Source organism: Saimiri boliviensis, chromosome 2 (assembly GCF_048565385.1).
Source record: "Saimiri boliviensis isolate mSaiBol1 chromosome 2, mSaiBol1.pri, whole genome shotgun sequence".
Taxonomy (NCBI): domain Eukaryota; kingdom Metazoa; phylum Chordata; class Mammalia; order Primates; family Cebidae; genus Saimiri; species Saimiri boliviensis.
The window spans coordinates 90,774,516-90,793,439 of record NC_133450.1 but is presented as its reverse complement, the minus strand read 5'-3'; the positions used below and the strand labels follow the sequence as shown (position 1 = coordinate 90,793,439).

General features: G+C 36.1%; 1 protein-coding gene across 5 annotated transcripts in view; it reads left to right on the top strand.

Annotated features, from left to right (window-relative positions):
* The window catches only part of KIAA0586 (KIAA0586 ortholog), a 136,085-nt gene that overhangs the window by 68,034 nt on the left and 49,127 nt on the right, over nucleotides 1-18,924 (top strand). For all 5 annotated transcript variants that reach the window (XR_012516292.1, XM_074393882.1, XM_074393883.1 and 2 more), the window contains exons 27-29: nucleotides 5,060-5,240; nucleotides 11,999-12,153; nucleotides 16,075-16,180. Coding sequence is in view for 4 of the 5 variants with exons in the window: in XM_074393882.1 (XP_074249983.1) it covers nucleotides 5,060-5,240; nucleotides 11,999-12,153; nucleotides 16,075-16,180 (442 nt within the window). In the remaining variant the exon portion in view is untranslated. The remainder of the gene's footprint in view (nucleotides 1-5,059; nucleotides 5,241-11,998; nucleotides 12,154-16,074; nucleotides 16,181-18,924) is intronic.

Below are 18,924 nucleotides of genomic sequence, written 5' to 3'. Positions count from 1 at the left end.
AGGAGTATGAAGCCATAAATAAATGAGGGAGACATGGGGGAACTGTCAGAACGCCACTGGAGTAGTCCCAGCAAGAAAGAATGAGAACATGAACAAAGACAGTTATAGCAGAAAGTGAGAGGAGTGAGATTTAAATTTAAGGGCATAGGATTGACAGTAATTAGTCATTGTTTGAGAGAGGTCAAGAAGCATTTTTTTAAGGATAATCTTGAGGTTCCTACCTTCAGAGCCTGGGTGGGTGATTGTATAGTTGTTGGCTTAGAAGTGCAGAAAGACTGCCAGATATTATGGGGAAAGTAATGAGTTCGATATGCACATTAAATTTAAGGTGCTTAAGGAAATTCCAGGTGGAAATGTAGAGCATTGTCATTCAGACTGGTTAATGATGGAGCTGAGACTAGGATTCTTGATCTATATTTAGTGCTGTTTCTATCGTATCTGGTTGTCTTTGCATGAACAAATGTGAAACTGGCTTTAGATGAGCTGAAGATCTGAAGACTAGATAGAGTCCAAGGAGATGGTTGGTTGTCTTTTCTTTTTTTATTCTTAAAACTCGAAATGATTAGGAAAGGTAGGAGAAGATGTAAAATTTAGTTACGGGAAAAAATGAAAACAACATATTCCTTCTTATTAAAGTAATTAAATTTTCTGAAACTTTACTTAGCTATAGACCAAAAATTTATTTCACCAGAAAAATATTAGTTGTGATGTCTGTGTTGCTAAGTTCAAAAAAGTACTCTCATAGCTGCAGAAACTACGATGCTTAGTATTGAAACCAGTAAGCTGAGATTGTGAAGGGAAGGAGGGAAGAGAAAGTGCATGTGTGCGTGGAAGGGAGAGAAAGAGAAAGAGGGAGAGGGAAGGAGGAAGAGAGAATGAGACAAACAAATGGTACAAAAAGAGGTGGCAAATAGCAGAAGTGTCCACATAATTTATCAATCCCAGTGACTAAGCCCAGTTTTCCTTCTTTTGGAAATCACTAATATCAGTGTATTTATTCATTCAATTTTATCAGACCTTTTCATCTTTTAGATGCTGGGAAATTTATCTTCATTATTTCTTTCTCTTTTTTTTTTTTTCCTTTTACTCCCCCACCCCCCGCCGCCCAACTCATTTCCAGATACTGACACTTTATTTCTGTTTTTCTTATCCCTTAAATTTTCTATCCTTTCTTTTCTTCTCTATTCTGGGAGAACTCCCCAATCTGATCTGCTGACTACTAATTTGTTCTCTACCATACGGTTTATCCCATTTATCTTATTTTTCATATTTGACATTCTTGTTTTCTTTTAATTTTTTGCTTTACATTTTAATATCTTTTCTTATCTCCTTCTCTGTGTGTCTGTCTGGTTAATATCATTCACTTTGTTTTCTGTTTGTTTTTTTTTTTTCTTTTTAAACTTACTGACTCCTCAGGTATCTGGTTCTTTTGGCCTGTGAGTTCATATTTCACTGATGGGATCAACTATTCTGTCTGAGAATTTGGGTAAGGATAAAACCAGCCTATGGTCTGTTTCAGAGAATTGAAGCAGAGGGGAGGAGAGAAACCTAGGGAGGAGAGCCTCAGGCATCACAGAACCACCCTTGGTCACTGTCCCTGCTGTTTGCTGTTACTCCACTATGTAGCTCTTCTGGTGATTATTGTGTCTTTAAACCCTTAGGAAGAAGTTGCTTTGGGCAGGTTTATAATCCACCAGTCCTGGGGTTTGGAGGGGAAGAGGGCAAAGGAATGAATGCCCATGGATGGGCTTCTGGACAGACTTCATCTATAGTTTTCACCATAGCTAGGCTGACATGTTCCCTGATACTACTCTGGGGCACCAGCATGTACAGCTGGGGTTGTTACCAAGAAGACTTTTATGGTCGAGGGGCAAGCAGTGATCTCAACAGGGAAAGAAACAAGTGGTTTTCTCCAGTCATTCTTCTCACAAAGCCCCTCCAGATCTAGAGAGCCTCCTCCCCAGGATGCAACCCCTTTCTTTCCACACGTACCAGTTTAAGTTAGCTGTCTGTCTTCCCCAGTGTTTTTTCACAGTTTTTACTTTCTCAGAATCTATGGGTTCTTTTTCACCTCTGTAGTTACTCCAGTGTTGATTTTGAGAGCTGGCAGCCTTTGTTATTGTGCTGTCCTGGCTAGAACAGTAATGCAGAAGTTAGAATTCTATCTTCTTCAGATCTTTTTCTAAGCATTTAAGCATTTGTGTGTATATATATAAATATATTTGTGTATATGTAGGCACGTGCGTGTGCGCGTGTGTGTAAATATATATATATATGAGAATTTTTTTGAGACAGAGTTTTACTCTGTTGTCCAGGCTGGAGTGCAGTGGCTCCATCAGCTCACTGCAGCCTCAAACTCTTGGACTCAAGTGATCTTCCCACCTCAGCCCCCAGAATAGCTGGGACTATAGGTGTACGCCGTGCCTAGCTAATTTTTTTTTTTTTGGTCGAGTTGGGGTCTCACTATGTTGCCAAGGCTGGTCACCAACTTCTGACCTCAAGTGATCCTCCTGCCTCAGTCTTCCAAAGTTCTGGGATTATAGGCATGAGCCACAATTTCTGGCTGAGTATATAATTTTGAGGTGTGTGTATATATTGCTGTGCAACCAGCTTTTTAAAATTTCACATAAATCCTGAATATCTACTATGTTCTTTTTATCTACCCAGAAGTATACCATAGTTTATTCTCCTTTTGAAGGATTTTTAGATTGGTTCCAATTTTTCTCTAATCCAACTGTACTAGTTATAAAATCCTTTTTTTGTACTTATGAGAAATTATTTTTCTAGATTCAGATACTAAAGCATGGAATTGCTGGCTCAAAGATATAAGCATTCACAACTTAAGTTTTTAGGTACTGAAAATTTTCCCCTAGTTGTATGAGTCCCTTTCCCATGTTACACATAATGATTTCAATTTTCAGTTTTTGCCAGTCTGATTAACAGTGACATTTTGCGTATTTTTCTGTCTAAAGGGCTATTACATATTTGGTTTGTTTGTAATAAAAACTAGTAATAGTGATATACTATAAGTTAAAATATTGCTTTGGTAAGTAAATAATGGCTTTTCTTTGTGCTTGGAACTTGTTGCTCACAGGGGCATTAGGTCAGTGAGAGCTGGGTGATGGCAAAACTGTAACTTGTACATATATGTAGATTGGCCAGGTATATTACTCTATGTTATAGGCAGCCTGACTTAAATTGGTGTGAGTTTAAGCACTGAGTATAATCCAAAACTCAGCGATACTTAAGAGTATGAGAGCATTTTGTAAATAGGCAGGATAAGTCTTCAGTAGGGTCTTAGAGTATTCTTAAGAAGTTAAATAGTATTCTAGAAAACAGATTCACAACAGAGAAGTTACTATAGATGGGCAGAGTAATATAGGCATTGTGAAATATTTCTCATTAATTTCTGGGGAAAACACATCTGTCATCATTCTAAATACTACCCAAGAGTCTCCAAGGGATTTCATATTAATTATGAAACATTATTTTTTAATTTAAAGGATATTGAGGCAATCGGTATTCCTAAAGAAGAGCCAGGCTAAGGGAATAAGGGGAGATAGAAATGTACATAGGAGAATGAAGGCAAATTGAAGAGAATCTTGAATGTTGAGCTAAGAAATTTGGATTTTATTTTATAGTCAATGGAATCATCAAAGATGTTGCAGCATTGATTTCTTCATATATTTTAGGAAAAAAAAAACACTTGTTGGTTGAAATTAAACCCCTTTTGAATGAGAAACATGGGAGCTTTCAGATATTGGAATTTTTCTTCATTTCTTAATTAGTAAATTCATTAATTAGAATATCTCCAGTCATAAAATGTACTAGTAATTAGGATGTATAATTTTTTAATATAGAAAGAAAATAAGAGTCTTACATTTTGTCAATTGTTCATTTATTTCATTTAAAACAAATTTTTTTTTGAGATGGAGTTTCGCTCTTGTTGCCCAGCCTGGAATGCAATGGCACGATCTTGGCTTACTGCAACCTTCACCTCTCAGGTTCAAGCGAGTCTCCTGCCTCAGCCTCTCGAGTAGCTGGGATTATAGGCATGCCCCACCATGCCTGGCTAATTTTGTATTCCTAGTAGAGATGAGGTTTTGCCATGTTGACCAGGCTGGTCTCAAACTCCTGACCTCAGGTGATCCACCTACCTGGGGCTCCCAAAGTGCTGAGATTACAGGTGTGAGCCACCACGCCTGGCCAGCAATTTTTGTTCTTTTCGTATTTTTATTTTTTTCCAGGGAAAAGAACATTATTAAATATGACTAAAGTAGTCTTCTATAATCTCTATACTTTTATAAAAGTGTAATTATTGATACAAGGGTAACCTTTATGCTGTTTAAAGTATATTATTCTCCTCATCAGTTGTTTAATTGTAAAGTTTACACGACAAACTTTAGGCAGTTTTATTCATGAAGAATGAGAGAAGTTTTCTGTTATTCCCATTTTAAGCTGTATGAACAATGTGTAATGCATACCAGCATTTAGTGGTTTTGAGTTTTTGTTTTTTTGAGACAGGGTCTCACTGTGTTACCCAGGCTGGAGTATAGTGGTGCAATCTCGCTCACTGCAGCCTCTGCCTCCCGGGTTCAAGCTAGCCTCCTGCCTCAGCCCCCCAAGTAGCTGGGACTACAGGTGTGTGCTACGATGCCCAGCTAATTTTTGTATTTTTTAGAGAGACAGGGTTTCACCATGTTGCGAACTCCTGAGCTCAAATGATCCTCCCGCCTTAGCCTCCCAAAGTGCTGGGATTATAGGTATGAGCCACCATACTGGCCTCATTTAGTGTTTAAATTGTAATCGAATTTTTCTTATATGTTGTATGGCTATTTAATTGGAGCTTGAAAAATAGTGATGGATTTCATAAAATATATGAAATTATATTGAAAACAAAGCCTATCACTAGGCTTATTAGACTAACTTCTTATAGGTAGCAGTTTGTAAAATACTTTCCAAGGAGTCAAGTGGTATTGTTTGTGATATTGGGCAAATATTTCCTGTTTTTACTTGATTTTAATATGATGGTTTTGACAATTGTTTCTACTTTTTAAAGGACTTGGAAAACAGTATGGGTGAACTTAGCGAAGGACAGAGACCCCAGCTAACAGCAGCAGCAGCAGAGAACATCTTAATGGGATATTCTCTCTATATGCAGCCACCTGTCACTAATGCAGAGTCTTTGGATCAACAGTGTGATCCTAAACCATCACCTCAGCAATTTGGCACAGTTTCAGGTATATACCATAATACTCTTTCTTCATGTGTCATAGTAGTATCCCTAATCTGAGTTGAGAAAAGTATACCGACTTTCAGATGGGGGCTTGCAAAATTTCTTTATTAAAAGGGATTATAATAATTGAAAAGTTTGGTGACAACTTTTTTAGTAGTATATATAGCAGTGTTTTTCCAATGTGATTCATGTATCAATGTTTGTACATGAACCATTGGGTGGTAGGTAAAATAATTTTGATAATACACATACATATATGTAAAACTTTTTAATTATGATGCATTTATTTTATTATTTATTTATTTTTTTGGGAGATGGAGTCTTGCTCTGTTGCCAGGCTGGAGTGCAATGGCACGATCTTGGCTTACTGCAACCCCTGCCTCCCGGGTTCAGGCAATTCCCCTGCCTCAGCCTCTGAGTAGCTGGGATTACAGGCATGTGCTGCCATACCCAGCTAATTTTTGTATTTTTAGTAGAGACAGGGTTTCGCTATATTGGCCAGGCTGGTCTCGAACTCCTGACCTCAAGAGATTTGCCCACTTTGGCCTCCCAAAGTGCTGAGATTACAGGTGTGAGCCATCGCTCCCAGCAGATGTATTTAAATATATACTAGAAAAATATAATGAATCCATGAAAGCTGACGTAACAGATCTTCATGTGTAGGACAAAATTAAATTAGATAATACTGTAGACATTTACTCCTTATACCATATGAATTTCAGTAGTACTCAGTGCATTCAGGACTATTTTAGAGTTTAAATAAACTTTCTGCTGTGATATGTTGGAAATAAGGATAGTATATAAAATGCCCATCACTAGCGTGTATAGTTGATTCTCATCTATGAACCATTGTTATATTCTGTGGTCACCACAAACATATTAACAAATATTGAACCATTGCTACTAGGGTAAATACAGGATTAGGTTTCTGTAAGTCTTTGGTCATAACATTTTTATCAACTGATCAATACATAACCTGGTTTTATTTGTGTTTCTGTTTAAAGAAATCTTATTTAATATATATTTTGAATTCCCAACAGTGTAACTTGTGCCTGAAGGAAGCCTGTCTAACACATGTATTTTCTCTATAAGACACATCAGAGCCTTCTTGTGCTTAGAAACACTAGACAGACCAGGCGCGATGGTTCACGCTTGCAATCCCAGCACTTTGGGAGGCCAAGGTGGGCAGATGACCTGAAGTCAGGTGTTTGAGACCAGCCTGGCCAACATGATGAAACCCTATCTCTACTAAAAATACAAAAATTAGGCAGGCATATTGCAAGAGCCTGTAATCTCAGCTACTTGGGAGGCTGAGGCAGGAGAATCACTTGAACCTGGGAGGCAGAAGTTGTAGTGAGCCAAGATCATGCCACTTCACTCTAGCCTGGGTGACACAGCGAGACTTCATCTCAAAAAAAAGAAATACTAGACAGTACTTTAGCACTAAAGGGCCATTTTAAACAGTGAAATTTCCAAAAGAAAAAAAGCCACAAAAATGTGAAAAACACAGCTTTACATATACTGTGAAAAGGTCACTTGTTTACAGTATGAGAGTTGAAGTAAGATGGAATGTATCCATGTTCAGCATCAATTGGAAAAATGCATATCAGGTAATTTAAGTTTTTCACCATGCTGTACATATCCACAAACGACCACGAAGGTGATATGAGTATTGACTTCGGGTTTATAAATACATTTTACCAAGTATGTATCAAATACGTAATTTGCAAATAAATGAGGATCTTCTACATTTTTTAAATGCCCATTTTTTCATTCATTTTTTTAATGCCCATTTCTTCTCTTAAGTGAAAAGAAACTTCTGAAGGTAGGCAGATGTGCCAGAAGTCAGAAAAGGAAAAGCCTGAAGTTAGAGTATTGTTTCATATTGAGTGAAACCTTATGTTATTCCGAATTGAGAGAAATTTAACTTAATTTCCCATGTGAATAAATGTAAAGATTGGCCTTATTTCTCATTTTGTACACATAATGAGAGCATTAAATGTTTTACATTCTTTAAAATTTGTAGGATTCAAATAGCATAAAATGTGGCTTTTACATTTATGTCCAGCTAAATGGGCTGAATGCAATGAAACAGAGTTAACACTAGGTGGCTCTCGCAGATCACTTGAACTGCTAGGTACTTAAGAACTACTAGGTACCTGAGAGCAACTGGGTACTTACCTGAGATGCTACGGAATAAACTCCCTGAGGAGATAGTCTATCCAGTCCTTTCTTCAATTTCTGGTAGCCCTAGAGGTTACCTATAGTACAGTGCATTTTTAATATTAGGCACATTGTAGGTGTTTAATTGGAAAAAATAAGTAATATGTTATGACATAAGATTGAGCACACATATAAGGCAGTATCATAGAGTAGCTAAGAGTTTAGGCTTTGAGTATCTTAGAAATGGGTTTGAATTCCAGCTCTGTGTATCTTTGGTCAAGTAACTTAATGTTCCTGAGCCCAAATTTCTTCATGTGTCAAGTGGGGATAATATTGCTATGTACAAAATTACCCCACATTTAACAGCTGAAGGCATCAAACATTTACTGTCTCACACAACTCTGAAAGCCACAAATCCATTAGTGACTTATCTGGGTGGTTGTCAGGATCTCTCCTGATCTGGCAGTCAAGATGATGGTTTGAAATGAGTTCATCTGAAGGCTTGAGTAGGGTTGAAGGATCCATTTTCCAAGCTCACTCACATGGCTTTAGCAAGAGGCTTCACTTCTTCACCATGTTAACCAGTCCATAGAGCGATACATGATGTAGCAGGCATCCCTCAAGGGAAAGTAAGCAATCAAGATGGAAACCGTAATGCCTTTTTCTTTTTCTTTTGAGACAGAGTCTTGCTCTGTTGCCCAAGCTGGAATGCAGTAGTGCGATCTCAGCTCACTGCAACTTCTGCCTCCTGGGTTCAAGCGATTCTCCCACTTTGACCTCCTGAGTAGCTGGGACTACAGATGCAAGCCACCATGCCTGGCTACTTTTTGTATGTTTTTGTAGAGATGGGATTTTGCCATGTTGGCCAGGCTGGTCTCAAATTTCTGACCTCAAGTGATCCATCCACCACAGCCTCCCAAAGTGCTGGGATTACAGGTGTGAGCCACCACACCCAGCCAATAATGTCTTTTATAACCTAATCTCCAAAGTGGCATGCCGTCACTTCTGTCATATCCCATTGATAACACAGACCAATTATGGAACAACTTAAGAGGTGACTTTAAAAAGGTGTGAATACCAGGAGGCAGAGATCGTTAAAGGCTGTCTTGGAGGTAATAGTGTCCACCTTATTACAGTTATTAGGTACCATATTTGACAGTGCATGTAAAGTAGTTAGCACAGTGCTTGGTACATGGTGTTGTTCTCTTTAATAATGCTTGGACTGTGTGAACGTACTATCTTATATGTACTTAATAGAATCAGAAATCATCAACAGTTGACTAAAAGGACTTTGCCTATAGAAAATTGATTTCTTCCTCTTGTTTCAAGATTTCCTCCTGGTGATCACAAAATATAATTGTGGTCCATAGATGAGAATCAACTATATATGCTAGTTATTGGTATTGCTTTTCATCTTGATGTTTAATAACTTTGCTTACAGAGGCTCATCTGTTCTTGCTTTGCCCCTCCTCACCCCTGCTAATTTTCAGGAAATATCCTATTTGCAACCTGTAGTCCTCTATCACTGTCTCCATTCCTAAGGCTCTCAGGTTTTGTTTAGAAACCTAAAGACAAAATTGGCTTTGAGGAGTTGTCTTGGGAACTCTGAAATGTAAGCTATAATTTGAGTGAATTATATGTGGACTCTGGGATATACTACCAATTACAGGTTTTCATTTACTCAAAAAACCTATATTGAATACCCACTGTATACCTAGAACTGTGTAAGTACTGCATTTAGCACTCGAGATTCAAAGATGATAGATATTTGCTCTCAAGATGTTTACAAAGTAGTGGGGGAGAAATAAATAACAATTATAATATTGTGTGACTAGTACAACACAGACGGCTGTGGGAGTGCAGAGGAGGAACTCAGCTCATTTGTGAGGGCTTAGAAAAGGTTTTCTGCAAGAGCCAATGTGAAATTAAATCTTAAGGGAATTAGCCAGATGGTAAATTATGATAAGAGTATTCCAGTTTCTTCATTTACTTACTAAGAAGACATTTTTGAGTGCCTGCTATACACTGAGCATGTGCTAGGTGCTAGGAATATGAAACTTGGTAAGGCCCTGTTTACAGTGATTTTTTTTTTTCTCTAGTAGACATAGTAGATAAGAAAACAAAAACATGCAGTAAGTACTGTGGTTATTGTCAGGAAGCCCATATAGGATGGAGATATACAGATCAACTGAGGTTGAAGTTGGGATTTAGGAAACGACTTCATAGATGAGGGAAGTCTTGCTTGAAGTGACTCCTCAAAGATGAATAAATGCTTGCCATGCGGTGAGTGAGAAAGGACCTTTCAGGAAGAATCGGCAATGAGACAAGAAACAAAAGGGGAAAAAAAAAAAAGGCAAGCCTTAGTCACGGAAATGTGGTGCTTTTGTCAAAGAATTAGAGCTTAGGATGTAATGAAATTGCAGCAGGGAGCAGAAACCAGGTCATGAAAAGCCCTGGATGATCTATCAGGGAGTTTTTTTGTGCACAAAATAGGAAATAATAACAATCTTGCTTTATACTTATTCCCATGAAAAATTCAGTCTTAAGTTTCTGTCAATTCTGAATGTTGTGTGATATTCGTCAGTCTGTTGAAAATTATAATTAAATGAGTGATATGATCATATTTACTTTCATTTAGCAAGATTATCTGAAGTGCTATGTGATGGATAGATTGGAAGAGTTAAGACAGGATGCAAGGAGCCTGATTAAACAACCATTAAAGTTGGCCTGGTGAGACATTATTCAGTAGTGAGGATATATAAAAAGGGAGATTTGAGAGAGAATTCAGGAAATGGACAGGAATTCATTTGAATGTGAGCAGTACAAAAGAAAGGGAAAGTCTAAGAAATCCCTAAGTTTCTGGCTAGAATTACTGGATAATGGTCATCTCAGTCACTGAGAGACAGAAATGGACAGGAATTCATTTGAATGTGAGCAGTACAAAAGAAGGGGAGAGTGAGAAAGCTGTAAGTTTCTGGCTAGAATTATTGGATAGATGGTCATCTCAGTCACTGAGAGAGAGAGAAAATATGGAGGAAGGACAGAATTAGGAAGAAGAACGTTGTTTATACATACTGAATTTGTGATTCCTTTGACTTTCATACAAATGAAAAAAAATCCATTAGATAAACCAGACCAAAAACTCTTGCTGGACTGGCGATTTTAGGCGAATTTAGTCTTCTCTGAAAGTCTGCCATGCTTGCTTTCCACTACAATAAAATATTGTAGGAAAGTAAATTTGGTACCTGAGAAAAATCTTCAGTGGCTACTGGTAAATTAACATCATTTTCCTACAATAAAATATTGTAGGAAAGTAAAATTAGGAATTTCTAGTTATAATTAATTAAACTGAATCTGACTTGAGTGAAATAATATTTTAAATATCCCTCTTTTAAAGGTCTAACTTGCATTATACAGGCAAGACAAAAGATACAGGCAATACAGAGATACAGTGATGTTATTATTAAATACACAGATATCTCTGCTCCTGCTTTCTTTTTAGTGATTTGATTGAGGTGCCATTTATTTATGTATTTATTTATTTAGAGACAGGATGTTACTTTGTCACCCAGATTGGAGTGCAGTGATGTGATCTTAGCTCAGTGCAACTTCCATCTCCAGAATTCAAGCGATTCTCCTGCCTCAGCCTCCTGAGTAGCTGGGATTACAGGCACATGCCACCACACCCAGCTAATTTTTGTATTTTTAATAGAGGTAGGTTTTACCATGTTGGCCAGGCTCGTCTTGAACTCCTGACCTCAGGCAATCCACCCACCTTGGCCTCGCAAAGTGCTGGATTACAGGCATGAGCAATGCATCTGGTCAGAGGTGCCATTTAGATAAGAAAAAGAAGAGCTTGATCACTTGAAGAAAAAAGTCTACCGAATGTAGCTAGGCAATATCAACATTTTTCAGGCAGGAAATTGCCCTTTGCTATAAGATTATATTTTAATGGCCCAGGCACTGTGGTTCACACCTGTAATCCAGCACTTTGGGAGGCCAATGCAGGTGGATCACAAGGTCAAGAGATCAAGACCATCCTGACAAACTTGGTGAAACCCCGTCTCTACTAAAAATACAAAACTTAACTGGGCGTGGTGGCACGCGCCTGTAGTCCCAGCTACTCAGGAGGCTGAGGCAGGAGAATCGCTTAAACCTGGGAGGTGGAGATTGCGGTAAGCCGAGATTGCGCCACTGACCTCCAGCCTGGAGACAGAGCGAGACTACATCCCCCTAAAAAAAAAAAAGTACATTTTAGATAGAAAGTATTCTATTGACTCTTAGAGATAGGAAAGGTAAGCAGGAGTATTAAGAGTTTGTATGTGGGAAGAAAGCTGCAGATGGACTGCATGGGTAACTTGTTGATTGGAACCTTCACATAGAATATTCCATGGATTTGTTTGAACATAGGTACGTTTTGCATTCTGAGTTTTGGTTTTAATGGCAATGAAGGCTTTGTCCAGGTGTTTTTGTTTGAAGTGCACTGCTTTTTCTAATTCAGCAGGTGAGAAATATTGGTAGTTTTAGTCAAGTACTTGTTCATTTTTGAAGATAAATTTAACAATTTATTTTAACTTTTTGTTTACATTTTGATAACAGGTGGTATTTATGAAGATTCCTGTGCTAGTCATGGTCCAATGAGTTTGGGAGAATTGGAGTTGGAGCCAAATTCTAACCATGTTCTTCCCACAACACTTCTGACAGCACGAGAAAATGATGTTAATTTACCAGTAGCCGCTGAAGATTTTTCTCAGGTACCAAACTAATAGCACATGTATTTTACTTAAAATGAGAATTGAAACAATATTGCCTTAGCATGTTTTGGCCCATCAAGAGCCAAGCCTCTGGAGTCAGATAGCTTCAAATCATGCCTCCTTTATTTCCTAACTCAAGCCTGAATATAAATTTTAGCTCACCCAAGCTGTGCCCTTGAATACATTACTTAGCCTCTTTTTTTTTTTTTTTTTTTTTTTTTTTTTTTTTTTTTGAGGCGGAGTTTCACTCTTGTTACCCAGGCTGGAGTGCAATGGCGCGATCTCGGCTCACCGCAACCTCCGCCTCCTGGATTCAGGCAATTCTCCTGCCTCAGCCTCCCGAGTAGCTGGGATTACAGGCACGCACCACCATGCCCAGCTAATTTTTTGTATTTTTAGTAGAGACGGGGTTTCACCATGTTGACCAGGATGGTCTCAATCTCTTGACCTCGTGATCCACCCGCCCTGGCCTCCCAAAGTGCTGGGATTACAGGCTTGAGCCACCGCGCCCGGCCCCTACTTAGCCTCTTTTAAGCCTTAATTCCCTCATCTTTAAATTAAAAAATAACAGTAATGGCCAGGTGCAGTGGCTCACACCTGTAATCCCAGCACTCTGGGAGGCTGAGGCAGCGGATTGCTTGAGTCCAGGCATTTGAGACCAGCCTGGGCAATGTAGCGAAATCCTGTCTCTATAAAAAATACAAAAATTAGCCAGTCTCCTGTAGTCCTAGCTACTTGGCAGGCTGGTGGGCAGATTGCTTGTGCCCAGGGGGCAGAGGTTGCCGTGAGCCCAGATTATGCCACTGCACTCCAACTGGGTGACATAGTGAGACTTTTGTCTCAAAAAAATGAATAAATAAATAAAACATACAAATAATACATGTAAAAGTAAGGTTGCTATTTTACTTATATCTCAGTATCCGCATGCAATACCTAGCTCAGTACGTTGCACATAGTAGGTGTTCAGTAAATGTTTATTACATTGAAATTTGTAAAAGGTGTTTCGTAAGAAATGTATTGCATAAGAAATTTTATACTGAGTGAAGCCAATGGCCCATGCAATCTTGTGTACTGAAAAAATAGGTTAATTGCTCACCAAGCTGTTTATCTAAAAAATGTTCATTATTAAATAGTTTTTTATTTGTGTATTGACAATTCATTACTCATTTTGAACTCATTTATAAATAAGTATTTATTCATGGTATTGTGTAGCAGTACATGTGTTAAGGATGAAACCAAAAAAAATATGTAAGATAAAGATTGTTTATGGAACACATGATTACGTAGGGTTCAGTATTACTAACCTGTAACCAAGCAATGATCAGGAAAAACTAGTTAATAATAAAAAAGTATTTGTTAATAACTTCTGTATAAAAAATTTTTTGTGGCCATGATTAGGCAAACATTTCTAGAATATGATACCGAAAGTACTATCTATGAAAAATAACTTTTTAAATTGGTCTTATCAAAAATAAGAACTTCTGTTCCTCAAAACATACTGTTAAGAGAATTAAAAGGCAAGTCACTGACTGGGAGAAAATATTTAGAGATTACTTTTCTGATCAAAGACTTGTATTCAAAATATATAAAGAGCTCACATAACTCAATATTAATAAAACAAACAATCCAGTTAAAAATACACGATAGATTTGGACAAGTACTTTACCCAGAGAAGATATATGAATGGCAAATCAGCACATAAAAAGATTCTCAACAGAGTTAGTCATTAGGAAAATGCAAAATAAAACCGCAATGATGTACCACTACACAGCCATTAGAATATCTAAAATCTAAAAGACTGCCATGCCAAGTGTCAGCAAGGATGTAGAGCAACTGAACTTTCATACTTTGCTGATTGGGAATGCAGAATGATCCAACCACTATGGAAAAGAGCTTGGCCATTTCTTTAAAAATATACACCCACCAAATGAACCATGCATTTCACTCCTAGTTTCCCAAGAGAAACTAGAACATATGTTTGCACAAAGATTTGTACATGAATCTTCACACAACTTTATATTTGTGGTAACCCAAAACTGGAAACAACACAAATGTCCATCAACTGGTGAATGGACAAATTGTGGTGTATCCTGTACAGTGGAATATTTAGCAACCAAAAACATGAACTATTAATACAAACAATAACATGGGTGGTTCTTACAAAAGTTATGTTGAGTAAAGAAGCCATACCAGAAAAAAAAAAACTCATTATTTTACTTATATAAAATTCTAGAAAATGCAAACTCATTTCTAGTAATAGAAAGCATTTCAGTTCTTGTTCAAGGAAGTAAGAGACAGAGGTGGGACGGGCAAGAGGGAGAAGATAAAAGGGTGTGAGAAAACTTTTGAGATTGATGGATGTGTTTATTGTATTATCTTGATTGTGGTGATGGTTTCATGGGTTTATACGTAGGTCAAAATAGCAAATTGGACACTTTAAATATGTGCAGTTTATAGTCTATTACTTATACCTTAATAAAACTGTTTAAAAATAAAAAGATGATTGCTTCCTTTTAATTGGTGGCTTGTTTTTAGAATAAAACTATAAAGTGTTACCAGAAAAATGGGCCTAAAAAAATTTCTTTGTTAGATTTCTTTAGCTAACAGGGACGTATGGTTAGTAATATAATAGCACACACTTATTTATAGTGCTAGATGCTGTTCTAAGTTTTTTATGTATTTTAACTCATTTAATCCTTATAACAGCCTAATGAGGTAGTTGTTGTTATTATCCTTATTTCATGAATCAGGAAATTGAGATACTGAGGAGTTAAATAACTTGCCTAAGGTCAAAGCTAGAAAATGCCTTAGCCAGATTTGAACACAGGCAGTTTAGCTCCTGTGTTCACAGCTCTTATTCACTGTGAGTAAGTAAGGAAACCAATTGAGAGGTTCAAAGCGTCAGCAGCCAGAGCCAGAGATAGTCCTAGTACCCATCTTAGAAATAAACACTAAGATAATATTTCCTTCAAGGCAGAAACATACATGACTAACAGCTCTAAACTTGAAAGACCAGAGCGAAAGCTAGTTATTATTACTGCAGCTTAAAGCTACTCATTTTTACCCCTAGATAAAGAGGATGCCTGCCAAAGCTGCAGTGGCCATGTGGACAGATGTTTCAGATTCTTCTCTGGTTGTATTTATTGACAAGGGTCCAGAGATTTCTTTTTAAGCTCCTGTTAAAGTGTATCTTTACAGTCGGGAAAAGGGCAAAAATAAATAGAAACAAGAAAACAGCTATCTTATAGCTGTTTTCAGGGGCTTATTCATAAGTAAGCTCATAAAATAAGAAAGAGAAGAAAGAAAAAAAACCACACACTTTGTGCTGTATGATTATGAGATTTGTGACTACTGTAGATTTCAAATTTGATTATGTTACAGGTAAGAGAGAGAGATGATAGGGCTTATGATGAAGCATATGTTTCTTGAATGGCAAATGGAAGATAATACCTACTCACACTTCTGAGAATTAAATGATGTTACTATATGTAAAAGCTCTTCAAAAATTGCAGTGCATTATGCAGATTTTCATTTTATGCAAAAAATGGTTATATGGAAGAATTTGCTGCCAAATTAAGTGCTTATCCTATCTAAATCCATTATATATATATATATAAAGTAGTTTGATTTATAAGTAGCTCTGAATTCTCTAATAAAAATAGACCAAATTGACTTGAATATTTGAAATCCGTATATATGATCCAAGTCTTTTCAAATTTTTTTTTTTTTGCAATGTCTTTTCTTTTGTAATATCTTATCACCTATTTATTGGTAGAAGTGCTAATAAATAAATGGCAATAAAAAGCAACTAGAAAGCAAGCATATTATTAAAATTTTATATAATAAACACCTGCATATTTTGGCTTCTCAGATTAAGTAATTAAAAAATAATATTATGACCTCATATCTCAAATTATTTAGTATCCACAAAAGCGAAATCAAAATGTTAAGCAAGCTGAACACAAACCAGAACAAAGTTACCTACGCATTAGAAATAAATGTGATATTGCACCTTTACAGCAACAAGGTAAGACTTGTTTTTTATGTAATAATATAATAGTTTGATATTTGTCTGGATATTGAACAAATATGAGAATTCTTTACTTTTGTATATATCCTACTGCTCTCTAGGTTTTTGTTTTCTCTCATTTAGTTCATTTAGATGAAGAATCAGTATTGTATTTGACTATAAATTTGTTCTTTTTACCAGTAAACACTATTTCTAGTGGATTTTTAAAACTCTTAGCTGGTATCTTTCCTTTAACCTTTTAGCTCTTGTTCAATTCAATACCAAGGTCTTTTTATCTGTATATAAGTCTGTCTAAAATTATAATATGTTAAAGACAGGAATTATGGCTGTTAATATGCTCTGTAAAGCACCTTATTTAGTGCATGGTGATATTGACGAAGTATAACTTAAAAAACAATTGCCTTTCATGTTACGTACTATGGAATGGATGAACTTAACTGTTCTTTATCAAACTTGTGTGGTTACCTTTAATTCCACAGTCAGCATTCAAGCATTTTGATATTGTCTTTATGTTTCTAACATAAATATGGCTTTGTTTGCCATCTTGCTTCTTAGTCATTACATTTTATATAACCTAAAATCTGAAATTTGGCAGTAGAAACTAAGATCTCTTCTGTTTAAAAACTTTCTGTCTACAATCCTGGAAGAAGTATTAGGACTATTTTGAGAAGTGGAATTTTCTTTTTTGCTTTTATAACTGTGATCTTTATTTAATTTTCAAATAATATTTAGTTGAGCAAATACGTATTATTGGGTGTCAGTATAATTGCAAATGTAACTGTGCATTTGGTGTTTTGAGAAGGACGTAAATGAGGAAGTACTCAAGATAGCAAGGTTATGCTACATAGGGTTTAGGTTTTCACTCTTCCATTTGTTTTTTGTTCCTCTCTTGCTCCAACTTCTCAGAACTTTGTCTTGACCATTTTTTAATAAAAAATCACCATAGTATGTTAATATTAATGTACTATGGGAAATTGCCTAGAAACTCCTTTCATGATGATTTGAAAATCAATCACAGTGGTATATAGATATGAGCAGATAAATGTTTCTAAGATAATTTCAGGACTTCCTTCATGTTCTTCTACTGAGTGCTCATTCATGAACCATCCTTCACAGTCAATGATAGTTTTTTAAATTTAGTGTTTTTTAAAAAAAATAATCATTTTTGACATTATAAATAAATTTTATATTCTTGGGAATGTTGTATCTAATGAAATAATTATTTTTTTTTTCAGCTGATAGGAAAATATCTCTGGTAAGATGTTAGCTGGTGGAAGGAAGTTTTATGTGGAAACAGTTTACAACAGTTGGATTTGATATATTTGAAATGTTTGCGTTTAATTTTACATCTAATAAAAAATTAGGAGAGCAGACCTATACTAGCCTTGACTAAGACAAATAAATGTCAGTGGGCTATAAAGAGAGCATTTTAAATAGAGGCCAAGTGTTTCACTCTATAATTGATACACGTCTTCATACTGAAAATTTCTTGAATGAATATGGATTGCCTTTGCAAATATAGTCAGTTATGACATTTTTCCCATAGATTTTGTGGGTTTTATTTTTTTTCTGTGATGAAACTGAGATATTGCCAAATGTTACAGAAAATAGAAGTCAGAGTGCCAAAATAATTCTCTGGAGCTCTCAGGACTTTGGGTGACCTTGAAGGAATTCAATCCTATCATACATAGAGACCTTGAAGATAATGAAGGAAATTCACCTTACCACCAGAGAATCAAAGCCACATCTTTTCTAGCAGATAAATGCTTCCAAGAATACTAGAATGCCAATTTTTGGCTATTTCAGGGGGAAGTGTCATGTATTTCACTTTGAAATATGTAGCAGTTTAATATATGTGTTTAAAGAAAGAGAGCAGCTATTTAAATGATCATCCATTAAAAAATGGTAGGACACAGATTCCAGCACGGTATTGCTAGGAACTTAGTAAAACACTTAGTTTTTTTCTCCCTTGATTATTAAAAGAGAGGAATTCATTGTTCTGACAAGTGATCTCTTTGGAGTCTTTAAGAGTAAAATATTTTCATTTGGTATTGAATTTATTGAGTCTGTCTTTGACCACATGATACCACTTATCTGATTCTGTGTACTGGTAAGTGTATCTAACAGTTTTATAGTGAAAGCACTCTTTAAAACAGTATTTGAATGGATCATTTCTATTTTCCCCCCTTTGCTGTGCAAATTAATTTTTACTCATCTTTTGCTATTCAAGTTAACTTTCATCATTACAAAAGAGAGGCTAGTTTTAAGTCAATTTATTTGTGATAAGCCCAGGAACAACTAAATTCTATAAAGTAATGTATTAAAATAGTAAAGTTTAAAGATTATTTTCCTTCTTTTTTCCCTTTAAATTTGAAGACCGTCATAATAAATTATCATTACAAAGTCAAGCATACTATTTGCTACTATCAGTCAATGGGGAAAAAATAAGTCATATGTTTTATGATAAGATGCTATGAAAGACTAGATTGTCAAATTTGCTTGAAAAATCTCAGCAGTTTTCAGTTTTCTTATTTGTAGATTATACATGTTACTCAGAAAATAAGTATCAAAGTGCTAAAAGGAATAGGTGTAATTGCTGTTATTTGTCAAATAATTCTGTATTTTTGTGGGAAATACAGAATCACAAATATTTCCTTCTGGCATTATGTCCCAAGTTAAATTTCTAGCCAATTTAGGACCTTTTATATCTCATATAATGGTGACAGTGACTTTAAATATGT